Source organism: Sminthopsis crassicaudata, chromosome 3 (assembly GCF_048593235.1).
Source record: "Sminthopsis crassicaudata isolate SCR6 chromosome 3, ASM4859323v1, whole genome shotgun sequence".
Classification (NCBI taxonomy): Eukaryota; Metazoa; Chordata; class Mammalia; order Dasyuromorphia; family Dasyuridae; genus Sminthopsis; species Sminthopsis crassicaudata.
The window spans coordinates 408045426-408071256 of NC_133619.1; the positions used below are offsets into that span (position 1 = coordinate 408045426).

Consider the following 25831-nt stretch of genomic DNA (forward strand, 5'->3'; position numbering starts at 1 on the left):
AGAAGTCTCATTATCACAGCTAATAACAATGGAATAGGGAAAATGTTACACATTGATAGTTCTTTAATAGGGTCATTAGGAAGATCACTAGTGTAGTACCTACAGCCATCTTCTCCCCCCCCCCCCACAGGCTGAGGTTAAGTGACTTGCCCAGGGTCACACAGCTAGGAAGTGTTAAGTGTCTGAGACCAGATTTGAACCCGGGTCCTCCTGAATTCAGGTCTGGTGCTCTATCCACTGCGCCACCTAGCTGCCCCCGAACAATGAGTTTTCTTAATCACATCTGGTCTGCCTGGGAAAGGAGACAAGAGCACTCAAAAGATGGAAAGCAGAAGAAACCACTAGGATCAAAATCTTCTTTTCTGAGGGATTTGTGGGTGGAGAGGGAAGAAGAGAGACAGACAGACAGGAGTTTTTCATAATCTCACTTCTTACCTCATTTATTTCCCGTTGTGCAGCTTTTCTGGCAGTCTCTCTCTCAGACTGAAACTGCTTTTTTAAAGAATCTATACGTTCAGCATTCATCTCAGCTTGCACTTTGGATTCCTCAGCAACCCGTTCTCTATTTATTTTGAGAGAAAGGATTATGAATCATCTTTAGAAATTAATCTTAGGTTTTGCAAGGGTAAATATTGAAAACTATCTTTGCATGTATTTTCAAAATAAAAAGCTATTATTAAAATAAATTTAAAATAACATTTTTGCATAAATGAAAAAGAAATTCTTTGTTAAATTTATTAAAATATATTTCACATAAAAGTGAATAATACTTATTTTCAAAAAGATTATGGGAATAGAATTCTAACTCTAAAACAAATACAGAATCAAAGAATCTCAGAAGAGATCTCAGAGGTCATTTACCTCATTCCACTAATTAAGCTCTCCTAAATGGCTAAGTAGCCTGATTTGAAAGTCTTCAGTGATAGAGAACCTGGTACTTTCTGAGGCAGCCCATTCTACTTCTTAATTCTTTAACTTTAGGAATTTTGTCCTTATATCAAACTCTGATTCTCTAATACTTATTATATTATAATTAGTTATATTAATACTTATTACAATTATATACAATTCTGCCCTTTGGGCCCAAGAAGAACACACTGGTTCCCTTTTTCAAATGACAGCATTTCTAACATGAATCTGTTAAGAGCAATTGGACTGAAAGCTCGGAGGGGGCTAGATTATGAAGGGCTCTAAGTGACAGAACATGTTGTATGGATCCTGGAAGCCAAATTGAGCCACCTGAGTCTACTGAATGGGGTGTGTGTGTGTGTGTGTGTGTGTGTGTGTGTGTGTGTGTGTGTGTGTGAGAGAGAGAGAGAGAGAGACATGATTAGACCTTTACTTTAGGAAATTCACTAGTGATTGAATGGAAGAAGGAAAGAATAGAGTGGGGAAGAAACTTGAGGCAGGCAAGACCAGCAACTTGTATATATTAAGATGTGAAGTGAGAGGGGGCCGCTAGGTGGTGCAGTGGATAGAGCACCAGCCCTGAATTCAGGAGGACTGGAGTTCAAATGTGGTCTCAGACACTTAACATTTCCTAGCTGTGTGACCCTGGGCAAGTCACTTAACCTCAGCCTCAGAAAAAGAAAAAAAAGAAAAAAGATGTGAAGTGAGGAGGGCAATGGCAGAGGAAAAAGGAGATATATTCAAGAGATGCTATAAAGGGGAAATCAGCAATCTTTGGCAGCAGACTGGCTATGAGTGAGGGTGGAGATTCGAGGATGATTCCTGCTTAGGGACTGGACGAGTTCTCTGCAGTAAGAGGAAACAATCTCGAGAAAATCTGGGAAGAAAGATGAGAGGTCCTGTGTTGTACACATCAGATTTAAGATTCTACTAGATTTCCAACTAAAAGGCAGTTGGAAATAAATGCAAGCCTGGAGGCCAGCAGTGTGTGTAAAATAGGACTGATGGATCTGAGAATCATTAGCTTAGAGATGGCAATTAAATCCAAAGGAGATGGTGAGGTCATCAAGTGAAGTAATACAGAGGGAAAAGAGAAGAGAAGAGCTATCTGGGCAAATCCCTGAGGGACACCTACTAAGTAAAGAAGATCTGGAATTCAACTTTTCCTTATAGAAATTCCCATCAAATGCCCTCTATAGATATATTTTGCCTTTCAGGGATCTTTCCTCTCATTCCTATGGCTATGATGAAGTAGATCTTGTTTCTGCCTTTTTTTTTTTCTTGTTCCTTTCTCCTCTTCTCTCATAGTTTTTTCTTCCTCTTTGTTTCTTAACATGTGTCTCTACTTCAGGGATTGATGCGTATTTCAGGATGAGGATAACTCAGGCTCTTCAGCATTGTGTCAAAGTTCAAAAAACCAGGGACAAAGCTGGGAAGAAAAATGAAGTTAGTTTGCCATGTCTTGTTCTTAATGAAGCCATACTACCTTTTAATGATTATTGTCTTCCTGATGGCCAATTGCCTCCTCAAATAGACAAAAGTACTCATGCATTCTTTTAAATTTTTTGAAGAATTTTAGGAAGAATAAAAGTCAAGCTCACTGGTCTATAGTCTATATTATCTTCCCTCTTCAATTTTTGAAAATGAGGCTAAATTTTATTTCTCTCCAATCCAGTGGCACTCCATTTCAGAGTTAATAACTCTAAAATTGCTCAAAGATCATGAACAAAGACTTAGTAATCACAGCTGTCAGTGCTCAGAGGTAGAATGTTTATGGGCTTGTTCGCTTGAAGTCATTGAAGGCATTTAGAAATTCTCTTACTATCTCATTTATCCAGTGTTTCTATTTCCTATTAATCCTCTTTTTGGTCATAATCTGTCAGGCAATAGATTATTCTCCTTGTTCAAAAAGACAAACAAATAAACAAAAAAAGAACCAAATAATTCCATTTCTTCTCAGTTGTTTCTTTATTGTACCAACTATCAAGGACAATCTTCTTTGACCCCTCTTTATATGCCCCAAAAAGCTTTTTCCTATTTAAATTTATTTTTTCTCAATTACATGTAAAAACTATTTTAAAAATTATTTTTAAAAAATTTTGAATTCCAAGTCCTCTCCCTCCTTCTCATCCTTCTTCCCTCCTTGAGAAGGCAAGCAATTTACACTAGATTATACAAGTGCCATCATGCTAAACACATTTCTATGTTATTCACATTACAAAAACTAAAACTCCACAAAAATAAAGTTAAAAAAAAAACCCAATACACATAAATCTTCATTCAGATTTCATCAGTTCTTTCTCTGGAAATGAATAACATTTTTCATCATAAGTCCTTTGGAATTGTTTTGGATCATTACGTTGCAAAGAATAGTTAAGCTGATCATTAAAATATTGCTGTTATTGTGTACAATGATAACTATATATTGATTCTGCTCATTTCATTTTGCATCATTTCATAATAAGTCTTTCCAAGTTTTTCTGAGAACATCTTGCTCTTCATTTCTTATGGCACAATAGTATTCTATCACGATCATATACTACAACTTGTTAGGCCATTTCCTGAACTTTCTTAAAATTTTCAATTCTTTACTACCACAAGAAAAATGCTGCTGAAAATATTATTAATGCAAATAAGTCCTTTTTCTTTTCCTTTGATCTCTTTGGGAGATCAGTACTAGTGTTACTACTAATAGTGGCAATGCTGGGTCACACACATGCTAAAAGCACACACAGTTTTATGTCCTGTTGGTCATAGTTCTAAATTGTTCTCTAGGATGGTTGGATCAGTTCAAAATTTTACCAACAGTGCATTAGTGTCTTATTTTTTTCATATTCTCTTCAACATCTGTCATTTTACTTTTTTGTCATATTAGCCAATCTGATAGGAGTAAGGTGTTACCTCAGAATTGTTTTAATTAGAATTTCTTTAATTGGTAGTGATTAAGAGCATTTTTTCATGTAATTATTGTTAGTTTTTGTTTCTTCTTCTGAAAACTGCCTGTTCTTATGGCACACTGTTCTTATAAATTTGATTCAATTCTCTATATATTTCAGAAATGAAGCTTTTATTAGAGAAAGTTGTAAGGGCAGCCAGGTGGTACAATGGATAGAGCACTAGTCCTGAATTCAGATTCTCAGATACTTAACACATCTAGCTGTATCACCCTGGGTAAGTCACTTAACCCCAATTGCCTGGGTGGGGGGAAGTTGTAAAACAAATCCTTCCAATTTCCTGTTTTCCTTCTAATACTAGTTTTTATGTAAATCCTTTTTAATTTAAATAATCAAAACTATCCATTTTAAATCCTGTAAACTTAACACTGGGTACTGGATTGCAAAAACTCAGTTTATTTTGCAATCTTAATGAAGAGAAATTCCAAGGAATGTTTAAATTACCAAACAACTGCACTTATTTCATGTACCAGAAAGGTTATGCTTCAGATTCTTCAAGTTAAGCTTCAGCAATATAAGAACCAAGAATATCCAGAAGGGCAGGCTAGTTTTCAAAGAGGCAGAAGTACCAGAGAGCAAACTGCTAACATTCACAGGATTATGGAAAAAAGCAAGAGAATTCCAGAAAAATATCTACTTCTGCTTCACTGAAGTCTGTGTGAATCACAACAAATGTGTTAAGTCTTGAAAGACATGGGAGTACTAGATCACCCTGCCTCTCAAGAAACCTGTAAATGGGTCGCGAAGCAACCATTAGAACTCAACATGGAACATTGGTTTAAAATTGGGGAAGGGTTACAAGGGTAATATGTTGATACCTTAATTTATATGAGGAGTATATCGTGTAAAACGCCAAGTTGGACAAATTAAAAACCAAAATTAAAGTTGTGAGGCAACGGAGCAACAATCTCAGATATGCATGATATCATTCTGATGGCAGAAAATGAAAAAGAATTAAGAAGCCTCTTAATAAGAATGAAAGAGTGTAAAAGTGCAGGCTTGAAGCATAACATTAAAAAAGATGAGATCCATGAATCTAGGTAAAATGGAAGAATATTTAGAAAAATATTAATTGCCCAGATTAACAGAATTAGAAATGCTTAATCCATTTCATCTAGATTCATTGGCACATAACTGAACAAAACAGTTACTGATTTATTTTTTTATTTCACTTTCATTAGCAGTAAATTCACCCTTTTCATTTTTGATTCTGGTAATTTGGTTTTCTTCTTTTTTTTTTTTTTTTTTTTTTTAAACAAATCATATTAACGGTTTATCCATTATATTGGCCATCCTTCTACCCCCCCCCAAAATAAAAATCAGCTCATAGTTTTGTTTTTTAGTACAGTGATTTTTTTTACTTTCAATTTTATTAATCTCTCCTTTTGTTTTCAGGATTTCTAATTTGATATCTAATTAGGTTTTTTTCTTTGTCTGAAAATTGTCTGTTCGTATCCTTTGACCATCGATTGGAGAATGGCTTGTATTATTATAAATTTTATTCAATTCTCTCTATATTTTAGAAATGAAGCCTTTATGAAAATAAAAGTATTATTTTCTTTACTATTATTTGTGCACCTTTTGCCAAACTATTGACTCTTTTTTCATAATTTTCTTGAATTATTTTCCTTTCTTTCCCAAGTTGTTTCTCTATTTCTTCTTATTGATTTTCAAAATCCCTTTTGAGCTCTTTCAAAAATTCTCTTTTTTTTTTGGCTTTGTGTCCAATTCACATTTTTGTTTTAAGCTTTGCATGTAAATTCAAATGACTTCATTGTCTTTTTCTGAATTTGTTTGTTCTTCTGTTTATCTTTCTGTGATCAGGTTCTTTTTTGTCATGGTTGTTACTAATTTTTCCAGTCTAATTTAATGTTTTTTTGTTTTTTGTTTTTGTTTTTTTAATTTCTGTGTTAAAGTTGGGCTCTGCTCCTGGAATAGAAGAAATATATTCCAAGCATCAGGTTTTTCGTGCTGCTATTTTCAGAGATAAATCTGGAGAGCTACAAGTTTTTAGTTCTACCAAGGTGGTAAAACCTAAGGAGAGGTGTACTGCTTTACTGGCCTGTGCTCTCTTCTGTGAGTGACCACAAGTTCTCTTCTCTAACTTGGAACTGTGACCGGGATACTTGCTCCTTTGTAGCTCCTCCTTCTAGTATGTTTTTTGTACTGGGATTTTGATCCTATAATTTGTATAGGCAATGTAATAGGGTTCTATATCCAGTGCTATCCTTCTGATAAGTTTTCTGACCCCTTACAATCTATTGGGTGAGAACTAAAGACCCTGTTACTGCCATTGATACAACTTCTTTCAAGGCCTCCTGCTGGCTTCCTAGATCTTGACCTATGTTTCATTGCACTCCAAGTTTTGAAGAGGGAACCCCAAAACTCTGAAAAATCCTTAAAGGAGAAAATCTCCTTTGACTCTGCCTCAGTGAGGGGACTCCACTCCAAGAACAAACAGTTTCATCTTTGTTATCCGGGTGGGGACAGCTCAGTCCTGAAACCCATTGAATTCAATTCAAATTCTAACCCTGGCTGAAATCCAGCCAGGAGCCAATATGGGACTTCACCCACAAGCCCCCTTCAGCTTGTAGCCAAAGCCCCCTATTATAAAAGAACCAGACTGGGGACCTCTCTTTGCAGAGGGTCTAAACATGCCAGTACCATGCCTGGCACCCTGCCTGGCACTCCAAGGACTCTCTGCCCACTGTAATGTTTCCAGTGTCTTCCTCTCTTTATTCTCACCTATTTCCTTAACCTTACTTCCAATCCCCATAATAAACCTCTTTTATCAATCTAGTTTTCAGGTCTATAAATTCATTTACAGAGAACTGCTTGTGCTGCCACTAGACCTCTTTTTGGGGTACCCCAAATCTAAACCTCATCAGAGTGACTAGTGACACTTGATGAGACCTTTTCTGCCTATCTCCTAAGTTTCCTTTGGCTAGAACATTGTTTCAACAAAAACAAAAAAGAAAATAATACCTTAAAAAATGGAATTGATATAATGGTTTAAAAAAAAGAAAAGAAAAGAAAAAATTCAGTGAAAAAAAGAACTTGAGAAAGAATTGGCCAAATAGAAAAAAAAAGTGTACAAAATGTCACTGAAAAAAATAATCCTATGAAAACTAGGAATGGGCAAGCAAAAACTAGACATCAAGAAAGAATAAAATGGATTGAAAAAGAATGAAGAAATAGGAAAAAATGTGAAGTTATCTCACTGGAAAAATAACTGATCTGGCAAATAGCTCAAGGGGAGATCACTTAAGAATTAATGGATTATTTAAATGCCATGATCAAAGAAAGAGAAGCTGGTTTTTAGGGTAAAAATAACTACTCCATTTTAGAATTTATGGCAGAGAAGGAAGGAAAAACCAGATACCTTTCAAAAAATTATCAAGGAAAATTTCCCCATTATCCTAAAGCCAAAAAATAAAATGAAATTAGAAATTTCCTCCTGCTTCCCCCACTGAGACCAAGACCAGGAAAGCTAGCCACGCCCCAGGCAAGGAGATAGACTGTCAAGGAGACAATAAAGACTTTTGGACTTTATCTCTGGCTATTTTCATGGTGATTATTCTGCTGAAAAGAAGACTGGTCCAAAGACCTCCAAAAAGCTAACCAGAACATTACAGGTTTGGAACATGATATTCTTTTTTTTTTTTTTTTTTAATTTTCTTTCTTAATTTGCATTTCTCTGATCAATAATGGTTTAGAGCACCTTTTCATATGACAATGGGTCACATCCTTGACCATTTATCAAATAGAGAATAGCTTTAATTCTTATAAATTTGAGTCAGTTCTCTATTGATTTTAGAAATGAGGCTTTTATCAGAACCCTTGAAAGTAAAAATATTTTCCCAGATTACTGTTAACTTTCTAATCTTGTCTGCATTAGTTTTGTTTGTACAAAAACTTTTTAATTTGATATAATCAAAATTATCTATTTTGTGATCAGTAATCTCTAGTTCTTCTTTGGTCACAAATTCCTTCTTTCTCCACACATCTGAGAGGTAAACTATGCTATGTTTTTTCTAATTTACTTATAATACCATTCTTTATATCTAGGTCATGAACCCATTTCAACCTTATTTTGGTATACAGTGTTAGAGGTGAGTCAATGCCTAGTTTCTTCCATACTAGATTTTAATTTTCCCAGCAGTTTTTATTAAATAGTGAGTTCTCACCCTAAAAGCTGGGGTTCTTTTGGTTTGTCAAACACTAGATTAATATAATAATTGACTATTTTGTCTTGTGAACCTAACCTATTTCACTGATCAACTACTCTGTTTCTTCGCCATTATCAAATTGATGAGGGTTGGGGTCCCTTTAAAATTCCTTTCTAATTGCCCAACCCATGACTGACCTTGATTCACAAATCCTGGTCAAAGGCACCCTTTGAATATCCAGGCCCAGCCCCCACCATCATCAGCTCAGCTTCCCCCAGCCCTTACCTGATCTGAGCTAACTGAAAAGCCCGCCAAGAACTTAGGGGTACCACACATCATATATAAAAAGGGCCAAGCCTGAGCCCTCATTGCAGGAGCCCTCCCAGCCAACATATGGTATCCTTCCAGCCATGTAAGGGTTCCTGCCCACCCAGCGGCCACCTTTGGCCCTGGCGTCTTTCTAACTGAGCTTTACTTCCAAATTTCTACAATAAACCTTTTATTTATCAATCTAGGTTTTCAGGCCTGTAAATTCATTTTACAGGGGACACTGCATCTCATGGGATTATCTATGTGCCAAGAAATGGGGTTCCCCCTTTCCTTTCCCTCATTAGTTGGTGGCCTGTCCGGGGACCCCGAAAATTGTTACCCCTAAAACTAACTTTAACCTTTTCAGGTCTCTCAGAACCAATTTTCGTCCTTTGCAGCTCAAACAGCTTCTGGGAAGAATATCTGTGTTCCTACCCTCGTCTCACTCTATCTCTAAAACATAGGGCTCCCAGACTAGGTTTGGGGTGCGAGCAAAGTCTCCCATGGAGACTACTTCTCTTTTTGTCTTACTCTGTCTCTAGAGGCCTCTTCTAGAGCCAAGACATTTCTAATCCCGTTATGTTGCCAGAAAATCCTGCCCTCAGGCTGGAGACACTCAGGAGAGTGTCTCTTCTTCACCGCTCCCCCCAACGTGTGGCCAACCCTCTCGGGTCTCAGGCCGGCAGTCTCCTTGATCTCTTCTGGGGGAGATATCTGTGTTTCAGCCCCTCTCACACTCCACCGTAGTGGTCAGGCTGTAGCTACGAGGAAACGGTCAATGGATAGGGGTGAACTTGGAGATGTGTCTCTACCCAACTGCATGAGCCTTCACCTTTGCCACCTGATAACATCTCTCCCTTCCCCCATCCTCTCTTCCAACCTCTCCATTAACTTGCCATTTAAATGCTCCCATCCTGTCCCCTTCTTGAGGTACAGTGGGGGGATTTGGGAACTCTTCAAGATCTCTAGAAAAGTCTCCTATTCACTTTTAAAAGATGCTCTGCCACAACTCTGAACGCCCCTCCCATAGCTTCTACCTAGCTCTTCTAAAGGAGCCAAGGCTTCCAGCTCTCTCAACTAACTTGTCCCATACCTTTTAAAATGGGACTCGGTTTCCTGACCATGCTCTCTAGGCTGGATAAAGGATTTTAAAACTGCCCATTTTCTGTTTGTGGCAGCTCTTTTTGTTGTAGCTAGAAACTGGAAGTTGAATGGATGTCCATCAATTGGAGAATGGTTGGGGAAATTGTGGTATATGAAGGTTATGGAATATTATTGCTCTGTAAGAAATGACCAACAGGAGGAATACAGAGAGGCTTGGAGAGACTTAAATCAACTGTTGCTGAGTGAAATGAGCAGAACCAGAAGATCGCTGTACACTTCAATGCTGTATGAAGATGTATTCTGATGGAAGTGGAGATCTTCAACATAAAGAAGATCCAACTCACTTCCAGTTGATCAATGATGGACAGAAATAACTATACCCAGAGAAGAAACACTGGGAAGTGAATGTAAATTGTTAGCACTACTGTCTATCTACCCACATTACTTATACCTTCGGAAGCTAATAATTAATGTGCAACAAGAAAATGGTGTTTACACACATATATTGTATCTAGGTTATATTGTAACACATGTAAAATGTATGGGATTACCTGCCATCGGGGGGAGGGAGTGGAGGGAGGGAGGGAGGGGATAATTTGGAAAAATTAAAAAAAAAAAACTGCCCATTTTCTTTCTAAGCCTCAGGGCATACTTACCTGCTTTCTAAAGCCTAGACATCACTTAAACTAGCTGTTCAAGCCTTTCTCTGTCTCAATAACCTTGCAGGTGCGAACTCCTGACTTCTCTTGGTCCAGGACTTTTAGCTCCTAGCACACTCTCTATTTCTCTCTAATGGATGACCCCTCCCAATAGTTAAAAGATGCCCTTTCTAAGTTCTGGTCCTGGCCAGGCTAGAGCTTCAGAAAGGACATCTTTGTAATTTGGGCTGGGGAACAAAATTCTAAATCCAGGCAAATTAATTGTTAAGAGAATGAAAATAGTTTCTTTTGATTTCTCCTCCCCCCCCCCCCCATCCTGGCAGGGGTGAATTAAAGTGATTGAAACTATTTAAATGCTCCTTAACTACTTTCAATTTGGCACCTCACTAGAATCTTTCTCTGTTCTGGTGTGCAACAGTTCTTTTTTACTGCCTCAGTTTCCTTAAACTGTCTCTTTCTTGACTGAACTTCTCTGGCTTCAGTCCAGGAAGCCAGAGATATAGAATAAGAAGAACAGACTCTCCCTCAAGCTGCCTTTTTAGAGAATAGCTACATTAACACCTGAAAGAGTTCCAATCTCTCTCTAATCACCCAACCCCCAACTTGCTTCAGGAAACCCTTATCTCCAATTAGGGTCTGACCTTTCTAAATGCCCCAAACGCCCCCACACCCTAATCACTAGAAGAAGGGTGGGGGTAAGGTCTTTTGTCTTCGACTCACTATTCTCTACATTAATGCTAGCTGCCTTCCCCTCCCTCTGCCTCTTCTAACAGAGGAGGGAGGGATCACGTGGGATTTCTCTTCCATAGAGAAGGTTTTGAGATAGGCCGGCTTTCAAATTAATTGATCTGTTTTTTTTTTTTTTTTTTTTAAAGACTCGTTAAAACTGGGGGACTTGCATAAAACTGTTTGACTATTGTTCTGTATGAGAAAAACTTTTAACTATTGCTCTATATAAACCTGTTTAACTATTGCTGCATAAAATGGTTTTACTATTACTGTTTCAGGAAATTTCCTAGCCTGTTATGTATAATCTGATAATTTTTGTAAAGGGGGGGGGGGGAGGAAGGAAACTGAGATTTCAGCTGTTCAGGAAATTGGGAAAAACTGATGTCTTATTTCAGTTCAGGCCGAATTGGAAACTATTTTACTCTTTGCTTAAATTTGCTAGACTATGATTGGCTGGCTTATGTTTTAACTTTGAAATCCCTTATTCAGTCTTTGGGATTATTTTTTAGAAGCAATCAGAAATCAGACACCTTTCCTAGACTGGCAGTCTCTCTGATCTATTTCTCCACCCCTGTTACCCCATTTCCTTATTATTTCAGCATTTCAAGATCAGAACTCTAATGGTTGGGGTTGCCTGTCTTGATCTAATTGCATAATTTACTCAGAAATCTCTCTTCCCTAGAGAGAGAGAATGAAGTTCTCAAACTCCATTTTTTGTCTCTCTTGGAGCCCCTGACAGACTTGGGGTGCCTTCTCAGGGCAGCAGGACCGCCTTGAGCACTGCTACACAGCAGAGGCTGAGTTAAATGCACAAATGACCACAGGCCTAAAGACTGTCCATCTTTGGCTGAGATGCCCCCCAACTGCAGAGATCCAAACAGGGAGGGCGTGTGTCTCTCTGAATAAGGAGTGCTGTTCTATGCTAATAATTCTGGGGTTATTGGGGAGAAACTGGTCCTTGCCACAAGTCCTTGCATTTTCTAGTTTTAGTCTGGTTTGTTTATTATGGTCCTGACTCAGTTTCCCTAATTATCCTGACTCAGTTCTGCCTCAGTTTCCCTGCCTCTTAGCTCTGCAAAACCTCTCCCTGCCTCTTTATCAGAATACTTGATAAGATCTTATATTTCAGAATAACAGAATGCCTTATCAAGACGCTGTCTCCTCTGACTATGTCATCTCCCTAGAGACCTACTCCAATGTTGCTCTTGCCTCTATTTCAGTCTTCCAGTCCGTGAGGTAACACACCTCCCCACATACTCTATCAGTGAGGTGGGACAGCTCAATTTCCCAGGACTTGATTGACACTGTCAATCTCTATGCCCAAGCCAAGCACTAGTCATTGAAACGTCATGGCACAGCTCTGGCAAAATAAATTTCTCTCTCTCCCTTAGGGAAGCCTAAAGGGAATGAAAGCTATAGAGTTGGGGTCCGGTTAATCTAACCTTATCTCCACCCACCTTGACAGCGCTTCTACACCCAGCAAAACTAACTCTTTTGAAGCCAAAAGGTTGGGAAAAGAGCAATATTCAAACTTAGCCTGAGTTTCTGTGAATGTCATCCATACTTTATGGATTTATTTTGAAAAGTTTAACTGCTAACTTCTTGAATTCTCTTATGTGAAATTAGACATTCTGTATATGATTGCATTTGCATTGGGTATTTTAAAAACAAACTGATTACATCTACTTGGATATGAACTCATTGGGACAAATTCTTTATTGTTATCAACATAAGGTTATGATAAATATTTGTTAAGTTCTTACATTTTTCCTCATGTAACTGATTTTAAGATCAGAGCAATAGTCAATAGAAATTATTAATGCAATTATGTCATACCTTGCTGTTTCCAGCCTGATTATATGTAATCATTGTATCCTAAATGCTTGGGCAAATAAGCATTTAGCCTGGTCATCTGTCTGCTATTGGACAACTAATAGAGATCTGTAAGACCAAAACTGATTTCTAACACCTGTTGGTTTCCTTTATCTTGTTAACCTGAGACTCTCATTCTCTCCTCAGGGCAACTCCTGCCTCCAGACACTCAGAAAAAAGCAGAGATGCCCTTTTAATGCAAATCTCTTCTAGACTTAAGCCTTAGAAGACCCCAGTCTCTGCCCTGATTCCTAGCAGGAGGAGCTGCCTTCTCACCACCACAGAACACCACAAGAGTTGACCTGGCCCCCCAGCATCCTGCTCCCTGGTAGGAATTTGAGGTCTGGCCCTGTTTCCCTTTTATCTCAGGACAGCCCAAACACCTCAGGGGCTGGTAAGCTGGGTAGGCTATGCTGATACTTTTCACCCTCCCCCATAAAGAGTGGGGAAACTAGGAAGAAAAAGATTCAGGATCTTTGCTTATTGAATAACTAACTCTCTTCAAAAAAAGCAGCAGTTTTTCCAACATTTACAAGAGCTTAAACAACGTTCTTATCTTGATCTGCAGCTCTGACAACTGGGGATACATTCCCATCCCTGGACCCTGCCTTACAGAAGAGCAGTGGTTCATTAAATCTACTAGAGGCCTCTTGCCTCTCCTGGCTTCTGGTCCACACCTGCTAATCCCAAACCCAGGAGAAATTAGCTTTCCTGGTGAAAGAGCTAGGCTACAAATAATCTTTTCTCAACATTTTCTCTTATTTCTCTTTGATAATTAGATAGGGTATTAGACAAGCAACCCACAGAAGGGACCTGATGCATTTCTTGTTAAAGGCCCCATTCTCCTGAATGTCACCATCTCCACCCAGGATGACACCCCACTTTTAATCTGTTCCTGAGATCTGTTTTCTCTAGGCTTCACACCTTGGATTCTCAGCTGGCCTTTCAGCCTGGAGAACATTGATTGGGGACAACTGACTGGGACACACCCTCAATACCCTGCTGCCATCCCCACACCTCCCTCCTCATCTCCTGCATGGAACCCCAAATCTCTACGACCCTTGTCACCTTGAAGCAGTTAAAGAGGAGATCAAGGCCCGTTTTCCCACATGCATCTGGAGGCGATGGTTTGAGGGGGGAACAAGACGAGGGGATCCCGCTACTCTGAAGATCTTTGGAGAAAATCTTCAACCTTTCCTTAAATGAAGGACACTGTCCCATATTTTCTTTTTTTCTTAAATTAATTTAAGTCTTAACTGTTTAAGGGGGGGGACTGATGAGGGTTGGGGTCCCTTTAAAATTCCTTTCTAATTGCCCAATCCATGACTGGAATATCCGGGCCCAGCCCCCACCATCATCAGCTCAGCTTTCCCCAGCCCTCACCTGATCTGAGCTAACTGAAAAGCCCGCCGAGAACTTAGGGGTACCGCCTATCATTTATAAAAAGGGCCAAGCTGGAGCACTCATTGCAGGAGTCCTCCCAGCCAACACATGGTATCCTTCCAGCCATGTAAGGGTTCCTGCCCACCCAGTGGCCACCTTTGGCCCTGGCGTCTTTCTAACTGAGCTTTACTTCCAAATTTCTACAATAAACCTTTTATTTATCAATCTGAATTTTCAGGCCTGTAAATTCATTTTACAGGGGACACTGTGCCTCATGGGATTATCTATGCACTGAGAAATGGGGTTCCCCCTTTCTTTTCCCTCATTAAAATGGTTTTGATGACCAATGCTTTATAATATAGTTTTAGTTTTGGCACAGTTAGGCTACCTTCATTTGCATTTTTTTTCATTAATTTCCTTGGAATTCTTGACCTTTTGGAACATATATTCTTAAAGATAAAGGAGCTAGGATAACAACAAAGAATAGCCAACCTCTCCAGGAAAATTGAGTATAATTCTTCACTGGAAAAAAATTGACATTTAATTAAATAAAAGTCTTTCAAACATTTTTGATTAAAAAAAAAACTAAATAGAAAATATGGCATTCAAATACAATACTCAAGAGAGTATTTATTATAAGGCAAAAAGGGCAAACATGAGAAAAGAAATCAAAAGGGACTCAATAAAGTTAAATTGTTTACATTCCTATTTGAGAAGATAATACATGTAACTCTGAAGAACTGTATCATTATTAAGGCAGTAAGAAATATTCTAATCTGGTTCAACAATTCTGGAGAATAATTTGGAACTATACCCAAAGGGCTATAAAACTATTTAATATTTGACCCAGCAATATCACTGCTAGGTCTGTATTCAAAAAAGATGAAGGAAAAAGGAAAAGGACCCATATATACAAAAATATTTATAGCTGCTCTTTTTGTGGTGGCACAAGGATTGGAATAGCCTAGGACAGCAGAATCAGCAAAAAGGAAGGGTAAAACAATCTTTTAGCCCAAGAAACTTGGAAGATCTCACTTGGGTAAAAGGGGAGTAATCCAGAACAGGGAGTATCCCAGCTAACCAGCAGCAAGTCTGGCTCAGCAAACCAGTAGCAGGTTCTGAGTGTAGAACAAGCTAATGCAAACACCAGAACCCTCCATGTGCTTCAGCATAACCAGGGGAATGGGTAGACACCAGCTCCAGGAACTGCCAAGTACTTTAGCATAGCTTCAGCAAGCAGGCAGCTGTCAGTGACTAGACGCCAAATGCTCCAGCACAGTCCTTAGCAAATAGGTAGACCCAAACATAGGGACCTCACAAATGCCTAAATGTGACACTCTCCATCACATATAACCCAACATAGTCAAGTGAAAAGGTAGCTGCCATTGCCAGGATCATCAAGTGCTTCAATATAGCCTTAGGCAAACAGGCAGATGGCAATACAGGGTCATCAGACCTCAGCACATACCGGACACCAGCACTGGGACATTACCTCAGTACCAGGTTACAACCTCCAGCAGTCACTGCTAATGCCACCATCCTAGTGCAGCAACAAATATGAGGATCCTCTGGGTCCCTCAGGCAACATCACTGTAGCACCAAATAAATATGCAGCTCTTAGCACAAGAAGTTTGGAACTGTGCCCTTTCCACTGCAGGAGCAAAACTCAAATTTAAAAGTAAGAAAAAGACCAGAAAAGATGAGCAAAAAACAACAAAAAAGAATCTGGTCATAAAAAATTACTATGGTGACAGGAAAGACCAAGGCACAAACTCAGGAAGAAGAAAATAATGTGAAAATATTTACAGGCCCCTAAAGAAAAATGGAAATTGGTCTCAAGCCTAGAAAGAACTCAAAGAAGAGAAAAGGAGGCTTAAAATAAAACAAGAGATATAGAAGAAAAATGAGAAAAGAAAGGAGAGTAATACAAGACAATTTTGAAAAAAGTCAACATCTTGGAAAAAGAAAACCACTTAAAAGGAATAAATGGCCTAATGGAAAAGGAGATACAAAAATCCTCTGAGGAAAAGAGGAAAACTGAGAATTAGGAAAAGTGGAAGCTAATGACTCTATGAGATATCAAAAACTAAACAAAATCAAAAGAATGAAAAAATAGTATTTATAACTATAGTTATATGAAAATATAACTATAGTAGCAGGACAATAAGAATATTATATACTCATTCTATACCCTTAGGATTTTGATTTCTTCCAGAAAATCTCTATATTTTGATAGTTTTTCATTTCACTTATCTTGGATAGTGAATACTTTATAAAGCAATATTTATTAAAACACTGTTTTTAAACTTTTTATGAATTACTATTATGTTTGGGCAATTACAAATAAGAATTCAATCTATGATAAGTTTGTTTTCAGTACAGTTTATGTATTCTTACAGATATTTTGAGGTTTATAATTTTAGTATGGAGATTTGTAGTCTGTCAGTCTATAAATACAGTGAGTTTTTAGAAATCTAGTTACTAGGTCATATTTTGTGAAGCATTTGTTAAGAGCTAAGTTTTTCTTACTTTAGTAATATGTTGCACAGTTTCTCTAATTTTTGTACATATTCTATACCAGTGCAAGAAGTCACTAAGTCTAGAGTCCTTAAAAGTAATTTCTAGTGGTTATGATTTAGATTTGAATTACCATCTTCTGGCTTTTAATTTTCACAAACAAATCTGTATGACTCACTTATTTGTTAGGTGATCCTTTTATGGACATATTGTTGGTTGAGTTTATGAAGTTATAGCCCATGGATGGAGGACTTTTGATTCTATTTTTAGATTAGAATTGTTTCATAGATTCTATTCAGAGGTAAACCACTTTCACTTACATTAGACAAATTCAATGGGGTGTTATTAGTCTTTAATTTTGCTCAGTTACGTCTGTTTGTCATAAAGGATTTAAGTTTCAGACTTCTTTATCATGTAATATAAGAGAGTCTGTAAGTCTTCCTCCTCCCTTTTTGATGAGAGTATTCATTTTTCTATAGTCACATTAGGTAAAGAATTTTCTGTTTTATTATTATGATTACTATCATCATATGATCTTTTGTTAATAGACTTTCCAAATCTGTTATGTTCTATTTCACAAGTCAAAAGTATACATTAATATCAGTATTATACAGGTATTAATTGCTTTAATGTGTTCTTCCCATTTAGGTTGGATTTTTGGATATCAGTCTCAATATATTTAGGCACAGTCTGTGTCTGTGTGTGTCTGTGTGTGTGTGTGTGTGTGTGTGTGTGTGTGTGTGTGTGTGTGTACACTCTACTATTAACCTGTTCTCATATTTTAAAATAGAAACAGATATTATGGCACAAATATTATGAATATCAACACCATCATCATTATCAATAATTTCTTCTCCCTGATAATTTGGAAAATGGAGAGATATTCCTCTAGTAATTTCACTTTTTTTCTGGGAGGGTGAGGAAAGAACATTTTTTTTTTCTTTGTGCACACAGATTGCTTGCTGTTTGTCCTTTCTTGAATAGAATCATGGCATCAGGAAAATGATGCCATGACTTGCAAATGAATTGGATTTAAGTGAGGAAAATCTATGCAAAGTCACCTGCTCCACTTTATTCTCTGGTGGTATTGGGTCCAGTGGCAAAATATGGATTATGAAGATTGGAGATGACTTTGGATGCAGTAAGAGACTTTAGCCTTTTTAAGTGAGGGTCTTTGACAGATGTCAGTTTGTCTGAGACAATGTCTATTCAGTGATTAAGGCCAGGTAAAGACATGAAGCAAAAAAAAGAAAGAAAAGAAAAGATTTCTTTTACCTACTCAAAAAAAAAATCAGTTTGGGAGGGGAAGACCCTCAGGGTTTCTGGATAAAATAGAAATAATTGCTATTTATACTTATTCTAAGTCATCAAAGTCCAAAGACCAAATGAGGCTTGAGCTGAAACTTATTGTTGGCCAATCAGTGAGAGCCTGGTGATATATATGGTCTTTAAAAAAGAAATCTAGCCTATAAATCTCAAGACATTTTGTGAGGTTTCAGTGATCAAAATTTATATTTCTTTGGGCAGAGAACTCTATCTGGATGGAGGGAGAAGATAGGAGGGAAGGAAGATCTCTCTGTCAATTCCTGGGTTTTGTTTTGTTTTGTTTTTTAAAGCAGCATTTCTATTTTCTTTTTTTAACTTGCTTAACCTTTGATGGACAATTAGGGGCTTATTACAAAAGCCTCAGTGCAAGTAAGTTAAAGCATACAGATTAAAGCTGTAGTCTTATTAAAAGATTTCTCCAGTAGAATTCAAGAATGAGTTTGGTACTTTTTCCTACTTTAGATGACTTCTCCCTCTCTGTAGCTATTCCTTCAATTTTTAAGGTCTATGGTTTTGAACCCTGTTAAACTACAAATATCCCCAGGAAGGGTAACACCTAAGTGCAAGAATGACTTTTTTATGTCAGAACTGAACTCCTTTTTGTCAGTCTAGTAAAGCCTATAACTACTTTCTCAAAATGATAATTTTGAATGCATAAAGCAAATTATTTATCAAAATATTTAAAAAACAGGTTCAACAGGTTCAAGGACCCCAGGTTAAAAAGCTCTGCTCTAATTTTGTGACTTTTGAGTACTCAAAGGGGTATTATAAATACTATAAGGGAGAAGTCTATGACAAAGAAACCAGGTATCTGAGAATAATTCAGGAAAGTAGGGAGTATTAAAAAGAAATACAAATATTAAAAACGAAATAATAAACATCAAAGAAAAACTTTATTTTTTCTCAATTGTCAGTATTGCACAGAGAAATATGCTTATTTGCATAAGCACAAATCTAAAATATCCTTATATTTCTATTTCCCAGGGAAACTTTACATTTATGTTCATTTTTTCATAGAACTACTCATTCCTAAGCTGTCTCTTCTTTTGTCCCATCCATCTTTTCTAGATTGAATTTCCCAGTTCTAACGCTATATAACCTTACCAATAGATAGATGATTAAATTTTTCCCATCTACTACTAGAGGAATAAACAACAACAAAAGTTAACTGTAACAAATTTGTAGGTTGCAAAAATTTAGCCCTTTTCAAGTACCTAGAAAAATATGGTCAAATGGCTAGAACGGTATACCAAAAGTTTGCTGCCTTCCACGACCTAAAGGAAGACAAATCTTTGTACTATATAGACCAACCATAAAATATCCTTGACGATTCAATGAAAAAATTATAATGGCACCACAGAATAATCGCGGGAAAACAAAACTTGTTTCCTCTAATCACCTTGCCATGACAATGACCTATGAAAAATCTATGAACTACATTTTTTTAAATAGTTTTTATTTACCAGATATATGCATGGGTAATTTTACAATATTGACCATTTGCCAAACCTTTTGTTATGAATAACATTTTAATAGCAGTCATTGTTCTAATCTAATTCTAGACTATTTGAAATGAAAAGATTTTAAAATATAGAAATATCACAAAAGAAACCAACCTATGTGGGACCAGGATGAACCATAGATCTATTATATTAATCAAGAACAGTAGGTGGCACAGTGGACTCAAGAAAATCTGAGTTCAGTCTGGCCTTATATTCTTACTAGCCATGTGACTCTGGGCAAGTTGACCTTTTCCTGCTTCAGTTACATTTTTTGTAAAATGGGGATAATAACAGCTCTTACTTCCTAGGATTTTTGTAAAGATAAAATTAGATAATATTTGTAAAGTGCTTTGTAAAGTACATTTTTAATTTAATTTTAATTATTATTGTTGTCAGTATTATTTTCTACTGGAGTTGTGTTAAATATAATTTGACTGAATTTAGAGAAGATGAGCTAATGTTCTATAGCTTTTATTCATTTATAAACAATAATTGCTTTTTCCATTTACATAATATTAAACTGGATATGCTAGCTGCTAAATATTAAACATACTATAACAAGAGTAGCATAGCAACTTATTCTAGGCAAACTTCTAGTAGAACTCCACATAAGGTGAGAAGAATGTGAAAATGGCAATGGTAATACATGAAGGATTTCACAATGCAGGTAGATAGTAAGATAATTGAGACTCATGAGATATATCTTAAGGAGTTGCCTGAAAAACAGAAAAGCTAAGTGATTTGTCAGGTCATATAGTAAAAACCAAGAGTGGGATTTTGAAACTATAAACTTCTAAGCACATAAGTGTTAGTTGTTATCGATATAATTATTATAATTAGGGAAACAAGAGATAGTCAACCTCAGCTCCATGAAGAAGGAAGGAATATATGGCCAAAGAAGAACTAGAGAACATTATGAAATGCAAATTGGATAATTTTGATTTCATTACATTTAAAAAATTTTGCACAAACAAAAACAATGCAGCCAAAATCAGAATTGACTCAAATTTATAAGAATATAAGACATTCCCCAATTGATAAATGGTCAAAGGATATGAACAGACAATTTTCAGATGAAAAAATTAAAATGATTCCTAAAGATATGAAAAAATGCTCTAAATCACTATTGATTAGAGAAATACAAATTAAGACTACTCTGAGATACCACCTCAGACCTCTCAGATTGGCTAAGATGATAAAAAAGATAATAATAAATGTTGGAGGGAATGTGAGAAAACCAGGACACTAATGCATTGTTGGAGGAATTATGCATGGATTCAATCATTCTGGAGAACAATTTGGAACTGACAATTGGGTGGATGCTTATCAGTTGGGGAATGGTTGAATAATTTATGGTATATGACTGCAATGGAATATTATTGTTCTATAAGAAATGATGAGCAGGCTGATTTCAAAAAGGCCTGGAAAGCTTTGCATGAAGTAATGCTAAGTGAAGTGAGTTGAATCAAGAGAATATTGTACATAGCAATAACAAGATTATATGATGGTCAACTGTGATGGACTTGACTTTTTTTCAACAATGCAGTGATTCAAGGGAATTCCAATACAATTGAGATGGAAAATGCTATCCATATCCAGAGAGAGAACTATGGAGACTGAATGTGCACCGAAACATTTCATGAAGCATAGTATTTTCATCTTTTTTATTGTTGTCATTTGTTTGCTTTTTTTTTTCTTTCTCCTGGTTTTTCCCCTTTTTTGAACTGATTTTTCTTATACCATATAACAAATATGGAAATGGTTTTTAAAATTGTACATTTTTAAACTATATCAGATTGCCTGTAATCTTGGAAAATGGGAATATAAAGGAGGACATGGAAAAATTTAGAATGTAAAGTTTTTCAAAAATCAATGTTGATCAACTATCTTTATATGTATTTGGAAAAATAAAATACTATTAAAAAAAGAAATGTGTGCCAATCGCCCAGTAAATTGGGACTAGGACTCTTCTTTAGCTTAAATTGGACTCTGTATACAAATTAAAAACAATTACTCAAATAAGGCCAATTAATTAAAAAGAAATGATATAACATTAAATAATCTGATTTCTAAATAGATGAAAAATTAGAGAGTTTCTAAGTAGGGAGGGAGATAGTAAATATGTACAATTCCCTAAATTTAAAAAAAAGAGTCCCAATTCCCCCAAGTCTTTGTAAACAATCAAAAGAACATGGAAATAATAAATGATTGACTAGGATAGGACCAGTTTTCAGATAAAACATATAGGTTGCTTGAGATATATGTATGTATGTATGTGTGTGTTTATATTTTTTGTGTAGATATGTTTTTTCCCAATTGCCATAATCGAATAGTTTTCTCACAAAACAGAAAATGAACTAGAATCATAATTGAATAGAAACAAGCTAGCTCCATAACAGAGTTACATAATGGAGTCAGTGTGGTTACTCAATTCCCACAATGTAATATCCTAATCCCCTCGATTTTCTCAGTACTATGAAGTGGGAACAAGTACAGCTGATCATCATCATTTGTGGTATTTATGTTCTATCAAACTGAAAAATACAGGGTGAGGTTCTGGTCCCAGAATTTACTTTAATATTTTCTCAAGTGGCTATGAATTTCCTTTTCCCTTTATTGGATATTGTTTTATGGATTCATCAACTGAACTTAGTCAACAGCAAATAACTCATGCTTGAGTGAAGCTTATATAGTACATATATTTTCTCCATTAAGGTATATCAACTTTCTTATCCTTTGGAACACTAAATAGCACTTCAGCACTTTACTTGGGGACTTTAATGGTTGAACAAATGAGCCATTAATAGCAGTTGCACCATTTGGATGTCCTGATCCAACATTGAGGTCGTAAACCCTAATTTTTGATATGGGCTCTCAAATAGGATTGTGTGTTATCCCTGGGGATAACTTGTTCCGTTGATCAAGAGGTGCAATCATCAATGAAAATTATAAAAATGAAAAAACAGTAGCACCAAATAAACTATAAAAAGGGACAATTATTTGTAGTGGAGAGTCAGACCAAAAGAGCAGAGCATTCTCTTATTTGATTTAGCTGGGAATGTAAGTGTTGGTAACTCAAATTTTTACCACTCTGTATATGTCCAGGAATGAAGTTCCTGATTTTGAAATAAGAAATAAGTTTTAGCAAACATATGAATTTGAAAATGGAGAATCTGTGAATAATGAAGAACACTTTTATATTCTGGGTATGGCAGAGAGACAATGCAAAAACATGAAGACAACAGATGAAATACTATATGGTGAGATTCATCCATAGACTGCATGAAGAGGGTTAATAACAAAGTAAGCCTTGAGAAGCACACTGGAGTCAGATTTTCAGGAGTATTGAATGTCAAACAGAAAAGTTTATATATGACTCTACACATAGGAGCCACAGGAGTTTATTGACCAGAAGGATGACATGATAAGACCTGTTTTTTTAAGAGTATCTATCACTTTGGATACTATATGGAGGATGGATTGGAGAGGGTAGAGATCTGAAACAGATCAATTAGGAAGCTTTTCAGATAGCATTGGTTAGAGGTGATATAGATTTGACCTACAATGATGATCAGGTAACTAGAAGAAAGACAGGTAGAAGAGATGTTGTAGAGATAAAAAGTGACAAGACTTGACAACTATTTATAAGATGAAAAACAGTAGGGAATTAAGGATGACTCTAAGGCAGAGGTTCTCAAACTATAGCTTGCAGGCCAGATGCAGCAGCTGAGGACGTTTATGTGGCCCACCGGGTTATGGCAAATGGACTGAGGGGCGGAAACAGAGTGTGAGTTTTTGTTTTTACTATAGTCCGGCCCTCCAACAGTCTGAGGGACAGTGAACTGGCCCCTATTTAAAAAGTTTGAGGACCACTTCTCTAAGGCTTTGAATCTGGATGACTGGAAGCAAATAGGAAAATCTGGGGGGATAAACAGTTTAAGGGAAAAATAATGAATTCAGCTTTGCACTTTTTGAGTTTGAAATGTCTATGAGACATTCTGTTTGAAATGTCCAATGGCCAGCCAATTGGTAATGAGAGAATAGAACTTAGGGGAGAAACTAGAGACGGGTATATAGATCTGGGAATCATTTGTTTAAAGATGATAATTAAACTCATGTAAGTTTGTGATGTCACAGAGATGTAAAGTAATATATGTAAAGTGCTTTGCAAATTTTAAAGTGTTATATAAAAATTAATAAGTATTACTGATCTTTGTTTTGCTTATCAAATGAATGGTTACTATATTTTCTCCAAATCACTATACTATACAAATACATCTAACAATAGTTGCCTTACAGGTTTTTAATAGGTTAAAAAAAAAGAGCCTATAAAGTTGTTAATCAGAATATAAAATTTGCAAAGAACTCTGGGTATATTTTAAAAAATTATCGTTTCTTCCTATTACTCTTGTCCTCTATGATGCATATCATTAAGGCAGAGTTGGGGGGAGGGGGCAAGAAAGGGGGGAAGAGAATGTCTGTATACAGTTAACATTTTTTTTAGGTAGAAATTCCCTAAAAAATTCTAGCAGAATTGTAAAAGGATTGAAAATATTTATTTTATATTTAATTTCCTTTAGGTTCATAAACAACTGATTTCTTTTATACCTATCTTGATTTAGCTATGGCTTTGGACACATGAGACACTTGGTTTTTCTTATGGCCTAAATCTAATTAGTGACCTGAATGAATCAAGAACAATACAATTACTCAGTAATCTCCATGATCAGGTGAGTCATTGCATTGCTTTTATCTGGCTGTTCCTGCACCGGTATTCAAATGACTGCATTTAAAGCATTAATAAGGTGGTGGCTACTTTCTTATTCCTGGCTCAGAAAGGAAACGAAAATCATTTATCAAGACAAAAGAACCAAATTTATCTTCAGTAAGATTTTCCTTACCTTTATGACGACTGCATTGCCCTTACCTATAATTTTCCAGAGTTTGCTGCTCAATTTCTTTGCTGTCCAATTTTTCTTGAATATGGTCCAACATTTTTTGGAGTTGGCTATTAGTCTCTAGAGCTTGTTCCAAACTCAATGCGAGTTTTCTATTGTCCTCTCTGGACACATGTAGGGCATTATGTAATGGTTCCAGCTGAAAGAAGAGGTAACAATATGCTTTAATTTCCTTGAAGTATGAATAAGGAATATTTATGTACGTTGTAAACTCATAACTTTGTCAAGTAGAAATGGTCAGTTGTCTACATTAAATAGTGAAAATATGTAGAAACTTATAATGGGAATATATATTTGATTTCTAAGAATCTGCTGTTCTTTTGAGTGAATAGACTGATCCTACTTGGGGTTTTTGAAAAATATAGCTAGTAGATACTTCAGATTATTTTGACTGTAGTTACAAATGCTTTTCTAAATCCCTTCACTTCTGAATTTTAAAAATGTATTAAATGCAAAAAATGTTAATAGAAGACAGTATAAGAATAATCATAATAATTGAAATAATACTTTAAATTTGTCATGTGCAAAAGAGATTCAAGTGAATTTTGCTCCAAACTGACAATGACATTGCACCACTTATTTCATGGAGCTTATTTCCATTTGTAAACTTGTCACTGGCCAAAGGTTCATACCTCCTTCATTCTTTAGTAAAAAGGGAACTTACACAATTCTTTTTCATCCAGTTTCTCAGTTCTTCAAAAAACTGGAATTTAGACATTTCCCATGAAAATAAAGTTTCAATTTATCACCTATGAAACTTGGCTTCTACCTCACTATTGTGCTGGGCTTCCACAATAAGAAGTCTGGATTGCCATTCATTCAATTCTGCTTCTAACTTCTGTACTGTCTGCTGATTTACAAGCCTAAAATTAAAAAGAAAACAAAAATGACTATAGAAGAGAGTATTTTTAAAATTCAGTTGTATTTTTCAAATTAGATATAAAGATAGTTTTAAACATCCATTTTTGTAAGATTTTAAGTTCCAATTTTTTTTCTCACTCCTTCCCTTACCTCCCTTTTCCCCAAGACAGCAAACAATCTGATATGTACTATACATATGCAATCATTTTAAGCATATTTCCACATCAGTCATTTTTTGAAAGAAAAATCAAAACAAAAGGAAAAAACCACAAGAAAGAAAAAGCAAAATTTTTTTAAAAAGTTGAAAATAGGATGCTTTGATCTGCATTGTTTCCTTAGTTCTATTCCTGGAAACAGGGCATTTTCCCTCCCCAAATCTACTGGGATTGTCTTGGATCAATGTATTTCTGAGAAGAGTCAAATCTATCATAATTGATCATACCATAATCTTAGCAAAGAACAATCTTGACCTAATAACATAAGGAATTTAGGTAGTAGTTTTCATTAGCTCAAAAACCTTAACATAGATTATTTTATTAATTCCCAAGACATTTATAAATTCGTAGGAGGAATCTATTA

General features: G+C 36.1%; 1 protein-coding gene across 1 annotated transcript in view; it reads right to left on the bottom strand.

Moving 5' to 3' along the window:
• Positions 1-25831, bottom strand: part of CCDC150 (coiled-coil domain containing 150) — a 107088-nt gene that overhangs the window by 17337 nt on the left and 63920 nt on the right. The window contains exons 20-22 of the mRNA XM_074302807.1: positions 25161-25254; positions 24361-24530; positions 436-562 (exon numbers count right to left, since the gene is read on the bottom strand). Of these exons, the coding sequence (XP_074158908.1) occupies positions 436-562; positions 24361-24530; positions 25161-25254 (391 nt within the window). The remainder of the gene's footprint in view (positions 1-435; positions 563-24360; positions 24531-25160; positions 25255-25831) is intronic.